This window comes from Haliotis cracherodii, unplaced genomic scaffold, assembly GCF_022045235.1.
Source record: "Haliotis cracherodii isolate W230 unplaced genomic scaffold, xgHalCrac1.p SCAF_7, whole genome shotgun sequence".
In the NCBI taxonomy this organism is placed as follows: Eukaryota; Metazoa; Mollusca; class Gastropoda; order Lepetellida; family Haliotidae; genus Haliotis; species Haliotis cracherodii.
In genome coordinates, this window is record NW_027266330.1 from 31283063 (window position 1) to 31297129 (window position 14067).

Here is a 14067-nt window from a genome sequence, read left to right on the forward strand (position 1 = left end):
CAGCAAAACCTTGTTCATTCATTTCCTTTGAAATCATTAAGTCAGATAAACCAATTTCAGGATTTATGGATTGTAGAGTAGTGTCCCTTTGCATAAAGGAAGCTGTTCCCAACATTAATTATTCAGAACAATTCTACCATGGTATAAAGTCACCCAATTCAATGTTTTCTCTTAAGGTTGAGAAAATTTTGCTGAAACTATGTTTGATTAAAACCATGCTTTTTTAAACATACTTTTACATGTACTTTTACTGAAAAATAGATTTCACTAGTTCAACCCCAACAATTATTTACTTATCTTTATCAGAAAAATCAGTAAAAACGAGAAGAAAAAATAGATCAGACTAGAAGATGAAAGAAAATAGATCAGATTACAGAGCAAAACAATCAGTGTTTCTATACGTAGCTACCAGAACACCTGCATACCTGTGTGAGATGTAGCTGTTGTGATGGAAGTAGTTGACACAGTGACGATGTTGCTGCCGTAGCCAGAGCTCATGGTAATGGGAGGGCTACCAGGGACGATGATGGAGGCTCGACATGCAGAGACAGTGGATGATGATGTTGATGCTCTTATGATGGGGACCGACATTGACTTCTGCAAGACGCTGGACGCCACGGACTGACCAGAACTGGTCACCAAGATCACCTGAAACAAACATGTCAGCCACTTGTGAATGAGTTAAATTTAACACTGCTTTGAAAAGTATTTATCAACCATAAACTGGCCTCAAAAGCAGATATCAAGCAATCACTTCAATGAAATCGCATCAGAATGATTTGCAGACCAATTGTGACATAATCGGTTTCCATGATGCCAGAATCAAATGACATCACTATTCTCTCTGCAACTGAAGTTGGTTAGCTGTATATTTACACTCAAGAAACTGTTTACTATTGTTTACAACTGATAAAGCTTGAAGAATGATGTTGGATGACAATTTTCAAACCTACCTGTGGTTAGCAAGGATTGTGACTGCGTCAGATTAGAGTTACTTCCCTTGAGGTTGAATTTTCCAAACTCCTTCCCAGCATGTTACACTTTCAGTAACATCGCTGCCACCAGTGTGGGTGCCACCATTACAAGAATCTTGAAATTTGCCCTCTAACCCCAAATGTAGTAATGTTTATGTCTTTGGGAATGCAAATTTAGTGAATTTTGAAAAGATTTACGACAGACCTTATTTCCCAGACGAATGTAACTTTTTGTTAGATCAGATTGGTTCAAGATTGCTGCTGAAGGAAAATCAACCAACTTCCCGCTTACATTCTTACTATATTATTTACATGATAGTTGTAATGGAAACAGAAATTCAAATAGACAAACAAAGAAAATAATTTAGCAGGGATAAGAGTATTCAGCGTCACAAGAGCTTGCACACAGGTTCAAATCACCAACCTTGGGGGGCTGCGAGCCTGGTGTGGACACCATCGTTCTTCCTTGTGGGCTCTTACTGATGGTGATCTTGACGGGAGACATGCTCGGCAGAGAGTTGGACGCTGTGGTGGTGTATGTGAGTCGAGGGGTCTGTGTAGCCACAGACGAACTCATGCCTTCACTCGACTGACTGCGCCGCCTCTTCCTGGTCTGTAGCTCCTCCTCTTCTTCTGAGTTGACAACACCTACGGCGACAACAACATCATCATCAGCAACTAGAGCCTCTGTTTAGACATAGCTCAGCTAACATCCAGACTGACCCAATAGTAAGGGAACAGATTTGTTTGTTGATTAACGCCGCACTCAGCAATATTCTACCTATATGACGGTGGTCTGTACATAATTGACACTGGGCCAGACAATCCAGTGATCGACATCATGAGCATTGGTCCATGCAACTGGGATTGATGACATGCATCAACCAAGTCAGAGAGTCTGACCACACGATCCCTTTAGTCGCTTCCAACGACAAGCATAGTTGCCTCTTACGACAAGCATGGGTTGGTGAAGACCTCTTCTACCCCAGATCTTCATGGATCGCAAGGCTTAATTTCAGGAAGATGTAAGGCTACTTATAGGGATCAGCTTCTTTATTGTTGTAACTTTCCCTTCATCAGGGAAATAATTTCACAAGCTGATAACGTTTAATTTTATGCTGCATTCCAGTTATATCGAAACATGTCAGCTTGATGTGGGACAAAACCCTGAAGTGATGCAGGTCTCAGACGTTTACCACTTTGGTGAAACCCAAAAGCATGGGTATGGTGCTGACAACCTAGAAACATAATGGGGCTGACCAGGTTTCAAACTCAATATAATAGGTTTCTGGATATGGATATGATGACATGCATCCACCAAGTCAGCGAGCCTGACTACCTGATCCCATTAGTTGCCTCTTACAGCAAGCATGGGTTGCTTAAGACCTATCCTAACCTGGATTTTCAAGTATAGTAGTAATGACAAAATAAATAATAAACACAACTTTACCTTTTTCTAAATAACATGATTGTAGTTTAACAAAAGACCATGATGAGGATTATCGTCTCATTGCATTCAATACTGAGTTGATGACGAGTACGAACCTTTGATGTGAATAGACGTTCCACTCGGCAAGACAACTACATTAGATGTGGGACTTGACGGGCGTGACAGCTTGGTAGAAATCGGCGTATTTGTCGACGCAGTTGCACTGTTGTTCAAGTTGCCATTAGCTGAAACAAAAAGCATATGAACATAGAATTGATATTTGATTAATAGTGTATAAGGGAGTATGGTTCTATGCCACTTTCAGCAATATTTCAGCAATTTATATATCACAGCTGGAGACATTAGAAATTGGCTTCACACTTTGTGCCCATGCAGGGAATAGAGCCTTGGTTTTAAGTGTGACAAGCGAACGCTTTAACCACTAGGCTACCCCACCGACACCCCCTTTATATGAAACAGAATTCGGCCTGACCAGCAAATGCTATAAACACAATGATAAATACACAAAGGAGGATTAGAGTTCAAAGTGAGTGAGCTGTGTTTAATGCCCCTTTTATCAGAATTCCAGTTATATCACAGCATGTCAGCTTAATGTGGGAGGAAAGCCTGAAGTGATGCAGGTCTCAGATGTTTACCACTTCGGTGAAACCCACGAGCACGGGTATGGTGCTGACAAACCTAGAAACATAATCAGGGCGAACGGGGATTCGAACCACAATCATAGGTTTCTGGCGTGCCCAAGGGTCGCAACCCTGCACAGTGAATCATGGCGCCTTAGACGACTGGGCCACCCATGCCCCCTAGAGTTCAAAGGATTCAAGCACTTTTCAAATCTGTGAGAACCCTGTAGATTGGGGTTTAATCCTAGGTCATACAACATAGTGACCACAATGAAAGACATAAAACAAGAGTTTGCCACTAACGTGGCTATATCCCCCGCCCCTGACATAATTAAATCTAAACAAACCCTAACCTTTTTTAACCGAGGTGGAACTTGCATGGAAATTGTAAAAAAAAAAAGAGTTTGGAACCTAAGTCCATCTTGCTGCCATGGAAACGTAAAAAATAAAAATTTCTAAAAACTTCTAAATAACAAAAGGCACCAGTTCAGCACGTACTTGACAGACCTGCAATGTTTGATGAAAAAATATTGAACGGTTTCTGAGTTATGATCCGGAAACGAAATGTGACGGACGGACGGATGGATGGAGCCCGTTTCTATATCTGTTACACATTACTGTTACACTGACCACATTTCAGGCTGTGAATTATTCACCAGACAGACAGCTGAAACCACAATGTTATGACAATAACTTACAATCTTTACTGCCAGTTTGAGATGGGAATGGAAGAGAGGCATTCTTCTCTGACTGGGCGTTGGCAACCTGATTGGCTGTCACGGTGAAGGCTGTTTGAGGCACAAGTCTGGGCATCAGTGGGATAAGCCGACGCCCTTCTATCACCCACTCAGTGGTGGTGTTGGAACCAGCAATGCTGTAGATCGAGAACAATAACAGGGTTACAGTCCATTCATTAATACTTTCATTCATGACATAATATGGTGTTCCTGTTTACCGGTAATTACCAGTTTTAAACCGGAAAAATTAGGCTTGGACCGTTAGTTCATGTGACTGCCAGTTCCTGTAGACCGGCAAATAAAGTACCATATAAATCTTTGTTTTTGAACAAGACATCGGTGATATTCATATAAGTACATTTTTCGAACAAAGTCACCTTGTTTGTTACCATCAGGGTTTCCCCTTGTCTATTTCTAGGTTAAATATCCATTTGTTGCGACTTCATCTCCAAATATTAAAACAAAACAAAAAAGAAGAGAAAATTGTGACTGAAGTTTGTGTAAATGACGTATATATATCTAACTAAGTTACTTCAGAGATGACATCTTTGCATTGAACATGATGTTGAAAGAATTAAAACCAAATAATTTTCATATTTTTTTTATTTGTTGAAAGTTGGGACTGGCAAAAATTTGGGACTGGTAATTTTTAGAGTTGCCAGTCCACATGGACTGCCAGTTTCAAAAGCCAGCTGGAACACTGATAATATATAGAGATTATCACACGAGTATTTTGGGGGGATGGTAAATATCCTGTATTAGGAACAACATTGTATTTAGCAAGCCCTGACGATAAATGATAGCTATGTGATAAATAACAAACAACAATGAAGAACGAAGTGCAGTTCACTTCATGATAAAACATTGTTCTATTATGACAGACATCATTTCTTGAGATTTGAAACACACGCTTGATGATGTTGAATATTGGACAATTAAATATTTGAGAGGGGAGGGTCTAGTGAGTTGTTCCCCACACCTGTAGCTGGATAACGCAGATAAACATGATGGTTGAACGATCACATCCAAAAAGCGGGGGAGATATGAAAATGGGATTGGGAGAAAAGGTACATGTAATCGACTGTGATTATTTTTAATTTTTTAAAATATGGATGAATACTTTTAAAGCTTGTTCATTTCATCATCATCTTTAAAGATAAATGTTGATATCTCATATAAGACATAAAAGACTCATGATCGTTGTTTCTTGTACAATAAAACACTGCTGGGAGAATAAACCACTCGGGTGGGGGGGCTGCACCCTCATGGTTTATTGTCCCTGAAATGTTTTGTTGAACGATAAATAACTCCCACTCATCACTCAGTTCTTAAATAATAGATACCGATGGTTACCATGACTACTTGTAGGTTACACCAGAGTACTAAGGATGGAAACATTTTCCATTGACACCAAAATACGTCTGTCACGGATCACCAAAGTATCTTCATCAAAACATCAGGGTCTTGTACACACTATGTTTCTCCATCACCTGAATACATACAGCTGCCAGGCAGTGTAGTCGTTATGCTTCTCTATGTTTAGAAAGATAATGAAATGGGGCTGTTCCCAACATAAGGACGTCAAATGAGTACTACTCTGTGCATGAACATTGTGTAAATCCTACCAATATCTTAACATCTGCCAAAATGCAGAGAAGGTGGACACAAGGCTATGGCCCACGTCGTACACTTCAAGTGAGAAAAATCGCTGATTGCGTGAGGTGAGGTGTAATGGAGTTTAAACATTGCAACTGTATAGCAACTTACATGCACAAGTGTGTGTGTGCTTGTACTGGTCCTGACTAATGCCAATTTCATGGTGCTATCCCACTGAGATACCATGCCGCAGTTTAACATGAAAAATATCCCACTCAGACACAGTATACCGACTCCGAGCTGACCAGTCCTCGTTTTAGCCCCAAAATGCTGAGCACCAGGCAGGATAAGAACAAGTATCATCTTTCAACATCTTTTAGTATGATGTGGCCGGGGATCAAACCTCCTGACCTCCGGGCAGACGTTCTACCACAAAAATATTTTGTGATAATAAGCTGAGAACACATTGGTCTGAGCTCTCAATGGAACCAGGCTTGATTCTCTAGCTAGAAATAGTAACTACAATGCATTCATGAGTGATGGAGGAATTGAGTACCGTATTCGACGTAATAAGCGCCCCGCTCTTATAAGCGCCCACGGCGGTATTTGCTAATATATTGGCTAGTGAACAATCCCGATTACCACCCCTTCCGATTGATCAATGTTCACAAGACTCATTTATTCGCGTACAATGCGCACTCGTGTGTTATATGCACTCTTAATTGTGGGCAATTAAATTCTAGAAAAATATATCTGTCGCACATAAACATTTCGGACTGTCAGCATAAACCACGAAATTTATCTTTCAACTCTGTTTTTTTCCACCAAAATAACATTCTAATAAGAGCCCCCCATTTCTAATTTTGAGAGCACCCTGGGTGCTTATTACGTCGAATATGGTATATACAAAGCCCATGAAGTATTGTGCAGCTGAAGTAGCAGTCAATTTTGATACTTAATGACACAGCATAAGAATTGAAGAGTCCATGTATTGATAGAACACCATACATTTTCTGAACAACACAATATGAAAACTCTAATAACTCATTGGTTTATTTGACTCATATTTCTAAAATATATGAAAGTGTTGTACCATGTGTACAAAGACTGTGGCAAAAGTAATGATGAATCTCTTACTTATCTGCAATAGTTGCCAGTTTCTCATCATTAACCGCACGCCGAACTTCAGCTCTGTGTCTCTCAGTCGAAATGCTGAAATTGACAAAAGTGATAAAATGTGTCTAATGCAAATACAAATAACCTTATTTTCATTTTAACATGGTTAATGTTGAAAAGGTGAAGTTTATTGTCTTTTTGATATTGTTGAAACATAAGCAACTCACCTCAGTATATGCTGAAGTTCTTGCAACATCGATTTTTTTTCCTTATTGAGATCACCCTGTGCCCGGAAAGCCGAGATGAGGGAGGAATACGCCTCCAACTCCAGTCTACGAAGAATCCGCTTGGATTCATCCCTAGACAGATCTAACAACATTGGCCACATTGTACCTAGGTCTACTCACTCCAACCTGAAACAGTGAACATAGCTATGAAACTTCAAACTATCATGAATCATGGGCATATGATGATTAGCCCAAAGTTTATAGTGCATGAACATGGTTACTTGTGACTAATGTTATTGACATTGCAAAAAGCAAGACAACAAATTATGACATGACAGGAATTTGTATTAAAATAATGGATTCGTTGTTGCTGACATAACTGTTCATTTTTATATTTTTCATGAATAATATGACAATCGCAGGCAAATGTTTCATGCCACACACTAAAGGCAACTATTTCCCAGCTTTTTTATGTGTGAAACAAGTTTGTTCAAAAGGTAAAATGACTATTTTCTCACAACAATAATATCGACCTGACCTAAATTTTGTTGTACATCCTGTGACAACGTTACCAGTCGCAAATATGGTACTCTGAACATCGAGTAAGTTAGATTGGTGGTCAGAAAACAATATCCACGCACAGTCGTGTAAATACATCAAATATGGCATTGGATGTTGCGTTTACGTATGGCAACAAGAAACTTTCCTGCAGTTTCTTGCCATTTTTCTCACCGGTCTCAAAATAAATTGATCAAAATGCAGAAAATATGTAGATTCATAGCTCCGATATAACTGAAAGAAGTAACATTGTGTACATGTTACTCGACTGTATAGCTGAGTGTTCTAACGCATCTATATCACACCTGCTAAAGATGGAAATCCTAAAAGTAAAATGTTACGATGACAAGCACCGCTCTTTGTCCGCCATACTGTAATGGCGGGTATACAGTGCGCATGCGTGTTCATAATGAAAAACATGTTTGTTTTTCCAACTTTAGAGCAATGGATAAGTTGTCAAATTAGCATATTCATAATCATATTACATTCTTTTGTAATGACAAACATGTTTTAAGTGAAATAATACATTGTCAAATATAGTTCTACATCAGCAATTACATGTTCGTTTTAACTCCGCTCCATGTTTTGTGACATTCTCGGTCAATCATGAAAGGTCAAGGTCAGGTCAGAAATTCCGGAATGCAAGATTTGACAAGTGAAATTTTACTCTCTTCATCGGGATATTGGTGACATATTACTCTTATGCTGTTTATAGCTACGGTAAATATACAGAACACTAACCCCAGTTAAGCGTTCACGTAGTTTGTACAAAGATGTGATTTTCTTTGCGTTGTTTACGTAAACTTTGAAAAATTGATAGATTTGTTGTTTCGAATATCTAACCGGCAATGTTTTTCAACGTATGCAAGCGTCAATATATCAATGTATGTGTTTTCGTTCAGTACCTTTTCATCATTAATAATAGCGATCTTTTTGCTGAGTGTTTAGTTTCAATTTTAACCTTTATATACAGAACGCGTAGTACCTATTCTAGCCATGCGTTTCTGTTTGAAAATGCGTATAGCAGATACATGTCATACATTTTCCTGGCTAGCGACCAGTTATCGCCACATAACTATTAATTATATAGGATAATTATTTACCCAAAATGATAGAAACATATTTTAGGATATTAGGAAGCAGTGATACATTTTGTTAACTGTTATTACAATGTTGTGATGATATAGTATTATTAATGATCTGTTATGTTAAATATTTCTTGATCATGTTGATGAAATATTTAGAATACTTATTATTCATGTACAAATGATGTAGCTGTTTATGACCAGCGAAGACATTCTAAAACTTATTTCCTGATGCAAAATGGTTATGGTGAGTAAGTCGGATTTTATGCTGCTTTTAGCAATATTCCAGCAATATCACATCGGGAGACACCAGAAATGGGCTTTACACATTGTACCTATGTGGGGAATCAAACCTGGGTCTTCAACTTGAAGAAGAGCGATTGGTTTAACCACTAGGCCACCCCACCACCTGCCAAATGCTTATAAACATGATTAGATAACAAAATAACATACATGTAATTTTGTGAGCTGTTTGCTTGCTTGACAAATAATAATAAAAGTCTCATCGCAGCTTACCCCACTATAAACACCCTGTCTCACAGCCATGTTGTTGTCGGTATATGCACTTACAGACAAAAAAAACCCTTTGAGAACCCAGGATAGAATGTGTCCCCATTACTCCATTGCTAGTCATATGTTACTAAATTGTGGGGAGTCTAGGTGAGCATTGGTCCCTAGCAACTTGTGCTGGCTGTTAGAGGTGGCTAACTGGGAGCATAGTGGGCAAGCGGTCAAAAGAGCCAGGTGCTGAGATCGTATCCCACAAGTGACCGGGTTGTTATTCAGCCTTGGGACCAACTATGTTTACAGATCTTTACAGTGTTGTAACTACCCCTAGTGTACAGAACATTCACCATGTGACTCAAAAGAACCCACTTGTCCGATGGTAGTTGACCAGATGTTGGAAACACGAATCAGACACCAGAAACACAAGTGTCAAAACATGTGATATCCTCCTGGGCAAGTGATTTAGTTCACCCACCAGGGAATTGGTACCCAATATGTGAGGTGGATGTAAAAAACAATCTTGCCCCCGTAGGCAGCTTGTGTTGTATACTCCCCAGGGGAATGAGAATTATAACTGGAATGCAAACAGATCCAGTTGTCGGGGGAAAAATAAAAGACACATTTGAGCAGATAGTAGTGCCTGGATACCTGTGGTATATAAATGTATAATAATAATAATAATAATAATAATAATAATTGGATTGGTGGTCATGCTTGCTGACTTGGCTAATGGAGTGTCAGTGTACCCAATGGATCGTTGCTCATTATATCAATCACTGGATTGTCTAATCTACAGTCATTTACTTACAGGCCTCAGTCATACAATAGGATGATTGCTGAGTGTGGCTCTGACTTGGTTGATGCATGTCATTGTATCCCAATTGCGTAGACTGATGCTCATGATGTCAATCACTGGATTGTCTGGTCCAGACTTAATTATTTACAGACTGCCATCATATAGCTGGAATATTTTTGCTGAGTCCAGTGTTAGTCAACAAACAAACATTGTTTCCTTGACAAGTACACCTATACCATTTAAATAATTCGGTCGAACATATATTCTTCATCTGTATCCTCAGGTTTTAAAGGTTTGGATGAAAATCTAAAAATATATTTATTGTGGTCTTACCTAACAATAATGTTTTTTTAGACTTTAGAGAAAGTTAGTGTGGTGAGTTTTCTGTTCGTCACAAGTACTCATGCAATGAATCACAGATGACAACTGAATTTCGTATCTGTAGTTTGTCTAGAAGAATAATTCCATTATTTATTCAAACCCAACGCACTCACACTTACTCAGGGCAGTTGGGTAACCCTGTATTCCCCACTTGGGAGCAATGTGTTAAGCCCATTTCTGGTGTCCCCTGTCGTGATATTGATGGATCATTGCTAAAAGCGGCATAAAATCAAACTCACTCACTCACTCATCTGTTTTTACATTTCAGAAAACTAAACATGTCTGACTGGATAGACATAAAGAAGTGTGGCCTTAAGATTGATCCGCCTTCCTTGGTGCTTATATATTATGACAGGAAGACGAAAAAACAACGACGAAGAACCATGCCACTTAGAAACTTTACAAAAATGTCTTACGTGGACAGATTTGCTGCTGATTTACGGTCATGTCCAAGAAACTCAAAATATGTGAAAAACTTGCCGCAAGCCCAACTCCTCCGAATGTTGACAATTATTAAAGACAGGCTAAAAGGAATGAGTCTTGAAGCCAGTTTGGCCCGTAACCTTGAGATGGACAATATTGATCCTGAACAAGATCTGAACAAAGTTGACGAGGAGACCCTGAAGAGAAAAAAGCTGCAGATGGACAATGAATTTGAGAAAAATCGCAAGAAGCCTGGTGATCCTGATTTCCAGTATGATGTCGAGGTTGACTTTGACACCGGGGGCGTGGAAACCTCAGGGTGGGACTCCGAAGGCACTGACCCCGAGTTCTGAGGACTTGACCGAAGTCTGTTGTTGTAGGGTAGATGATGTCAGTATGGTTGGAGGGTTATGTATGTTGGACAATAGATCCAGAGCTCCAGATAAGCTTTTGGTGCTGTGGGTATTTCACCCATGCATTTTAAAATCATTGGGTATCAGTAATTCTATCTGGGTATTCAAATTTCTGTTACCCACTAGTTTTTGCACATGTGGGTATTTAAGTTAAATATTTAAAAACATTATTCATCTAGTCCCTGCAAACTGGTGTCGTGTGGATTCAAGAGCTTTATAGGACTCAAAAATACCATGTTACTTCCACAAGAAAGTGTGATGGCAATGATCGTGACGTAACTGTCATCGTGGAGTTTGGCAAGGTTGACGGAATGCCCGTTTATAATTTCAAAATAAGTTGCTGATTTGCTTATTGAATACGCAGGGTTACTTCACTTATTTTGATGATACACACAAGTTTTATTTTTGTAGCGTATCTGTAATGTTCGTTGCGTATTTGATACGCTTGGATTTTATTTTACTGCATATTTCTGCATTTCTGATGCGTATTTTACGCAGATACGCAGCTTATCTGGAGCTCTGAGATCCTTGCCGTTATCTGCTGTGGTATCAGAACCTGAAGATCTCAGGGATGTATCCAGGCATTCTCAGAGGCTGATGCTCAACGCCAATGTTGGAAATAATACCCCAATTAGATATCTCGGTTCAAGTTATAATTATTTAATTTTATATTTTATACCTTTGCGTATATGACTTGGTTTTGAATGCCTTTGAAAGTAAGACAATATGATCCGATCCAGGGGTAGAAACAAACATTTTTAGTCTGCTAGTCCTTATTATGATAACATATAGCACATCCCTTAAAAAGAGAAAATTTCTACTAGTCCTTATGCTATCTTAACTATTGGGCAATTTGGCAAGGACTTCAGGACAAGTGCCAATTTTTAATGCTGTGAACCTTAACAAATTATCAATTTTGGAAAGACTTTTTTTAATATGCTAAAGTCAGCACCATACCTGTGCTCGTGGGTTTCACCGAACTGGTAAACGTCCAAGACCTGCATCACTTGGGGCTTTCCTCCCACATTAAGCTGACACGCCATGATATGACTGGAAAACCGTTAAAGGAGGCGTTCAGCACAACTCACTCACTCACTAATAATTCAGTGTTAGAAATAGGCACTAGGCCTGTAGTCCTTACCAAACTGCCAAATAGTAAGGACTAGTAGAAATTGGCCCATTTTAAGGGTTTTGCTATATGTTATCATTATAAGGACTAGTAGCCAAAAACTGTTCGTTTCTAACCATGATTATGCTAAAGAAATCACTGGATTATCTGAGTCTTTAGGTTTGTGTCAAGGAGCCCAAGACATTCTTTCTTCATTTGAAATGCTGGCAATACTTGCCTCACTTTACATCTCCCGTATGTTGTAGTAAGACCTGTGAAGTATGGTGCACAACAATACTTCAGGTCATGATGTGTGTATCAATTCATGGCCGGGTAATGACACAAAATGAATGTATAGAAGGCATTGTATAAGGTAGACATGAAGGTCAATTGTGACACTCCTGTTCTTCAAATGTTTTTGCGGAGTTCTGTAGCCATTGATGCAAATGATGCTCTCTGATGCCACATGAAGCCTAGTGGTTAAAGCATTCATTCGTCACGCGGAAGACCCGAGTTTGTTTCCTGGCATGGGTACAACGTGTGAAGCCCATTCAGGGTTAGAAACTAACAGTTTTTGTCCACTAGTCCTTATAATGATAACATATAGCAAAACCCTTAAAATGGGCCAATTTCTACTAGTCCTTAGGATACCTTTACTATTGGACAGTTTGGTCAGGACTACAGGACTAGTGCCAATTTCTAATGCTGCCATTTCTGGTGTCCCCCGCCGTGATATTGCTGGAATATTGCAGTAAGCGGCGTTAAACCAAAATCACTCAACTGTTTGGGTCTGTTATGGGAGACAACTCTTCAACATATTTGGAGATTTCATGTTGTCTACACTTATCCCAAAGCCTTGCCATTCTTTCTACAAAGTGATACCTGCATCTCTGCTGTGTTCATCTGCTTCCACAATGTACCTAGACTAGACATTGGCTTGTATGTTATAGTATGCAGTAGTGATCATCTTCGATAACCCAGGGTATTATATCTCCTACCCTTGACCCATTAGTACCATAGATTCATTTTAGATCCTATCGAAAGACACAACTAAAAGTGTCAAGCAAAGGAAATCGTGAGATATGGAAGTAAGAAGAGAGCTGGAGGTTTAACATACTGTTTAATTGAGGACAAATAGTGATGTCCGATGATCAGTTGTTTTCTGATGCATCAATGTAAGAGTCTATAATAATGGTTGATTTGTGAGAAACATGTTATTTGATATCGAATTTGCATTCAAAATGTTGATGTGGATAGTTACATATTGACACATTTTCGTCCATATGCAACCAAATTACCAATCAAGTATTTTGTTGAATGGATAATATTCATAAAATTGTAAAAGGATGTATAAGTTTAATGAAAATAGACAAAAATGGACGACTGATTGTGGTCAAACTAACCAGTTATAAGCAATAATTGATGGCAAGATAACAGAAAACTCCAAAGACTATGCAAAACTATACTTCACCTGTTTCAGGGGACAGTCGGGTAGCCTAGTGGTTAAAGCGTTCGCTCCTCACGCTGAAGACCTGGGTTTGATTCCCGATGTGGGTACAGTGTGTGAAGCCCATTTCTGGTTTCCCCGCCGTGATATTGCTGGAATATTGCTAAAAGCGGCGTAAAAACCATACTCACTCACTGTTTTTCTACTTCAAGTTTACAATAATTTATTTTGTGTTGGCTTTTCTTTGAGATGATGCGTATAGGACCCCTGAGTAAATTATTTGTGACTCTCGTTACTGATTGCCCATAGTCACCTGAATTTTTATGGCATTTATTCCTGTAGTCCATGGTAGTCGTGGAAATGATTATATTTTGATCCATGTGGATGAGGTCTTCGTAAATGCTTTTACATTGTCTCATGTAGATTGTTCTATCAAACATTGTGAAAACTATGTGCCAGATGTAACTGTTATAAATTGGATGGCATTGATGATTATATAGCCTGGGTATGCATGGTATACTGGTATATGCAATATTGGAAATGATATTATTCACATTATTCAAGTCATGGTATTTTATTTCTGACATAATCCCCATTTTTCATCAAAACTCACATCACAGTCCCTACCC

General features: G+C 38.9%; 2 protein-coding genes across 3 annotated transcripts in view; one reads left to right on the forward strand and one right to left on the reverse strand.

The window, feature by feature from the left end:
* LOC139447290 (BRCA2-interacting transcriptional repressor EMSY-like) overlaps nt 1-7656 on the reverse strand; it is a 28259-nt gene extending 20603 nt beyond the window's left edge. For both annotated transcript variants that reach the window (XM_071228580.1, XM_071228579.1), the window contains exons 1-7: nt 7584-7656; nt 6721-6906; nt 6515-6589; nt 3743-3918; nt 2520-2648; nt 1399-1622; nt 426-648 (exon numbers count right to left, since the gene is read on the reverse strand). In XM_071228580.1, coding sequence (XP_071084681.1) covers nt 426-648; nt 1399-1622; nt 2520-2648; nt 3743-3918; nt 6515-6589; nt 6721-6881 — 988 coding nt within the window. In that variant the 5' untranslated portion in view covers nt 6882-6906; nt 7584-7656. The remainder of the gene's footprint in view (nt 1-425; nt 649-1398; nt 1623-2519; nt 2649-3742; nt 3919-6514; nt 6590-6720; nt 6907-7583) is intronic.
* Nucleotides 7657-7891: 235 nt separating this feature from the next.
* LOC139447749 (centrosomal protein of 19 kDa-like) lies at nt 7892-12034 on the forward strand. Its single transcript, XM_071229236.1, has 2 exons — nt 7892-7998; nt 10316-12034. Exon 2 carries the CDS (start codon nt 10326-10328, stop codon nt 10821-10823), a length of 498 nt encoding a protein of 165 aa, XP_071085337.1. The 5' UTR covers nt 7892-7998; nt 10316-10325; the 3' UTR covers nt 10824-12034.
* The last annotated feature ends 2033 nt before the right edge of the window (nt 12035-14067 follow it).

What these genes read in the sequence shown, in the direction of transcription:
- LOC139447749 (XM_071229236.1), top strand. Translation starts at nt 10,326, where the DNA reads ATGTCTGACTGGATAGACATAAAGAAGTGTGGCCTTAAGATTGATCCG.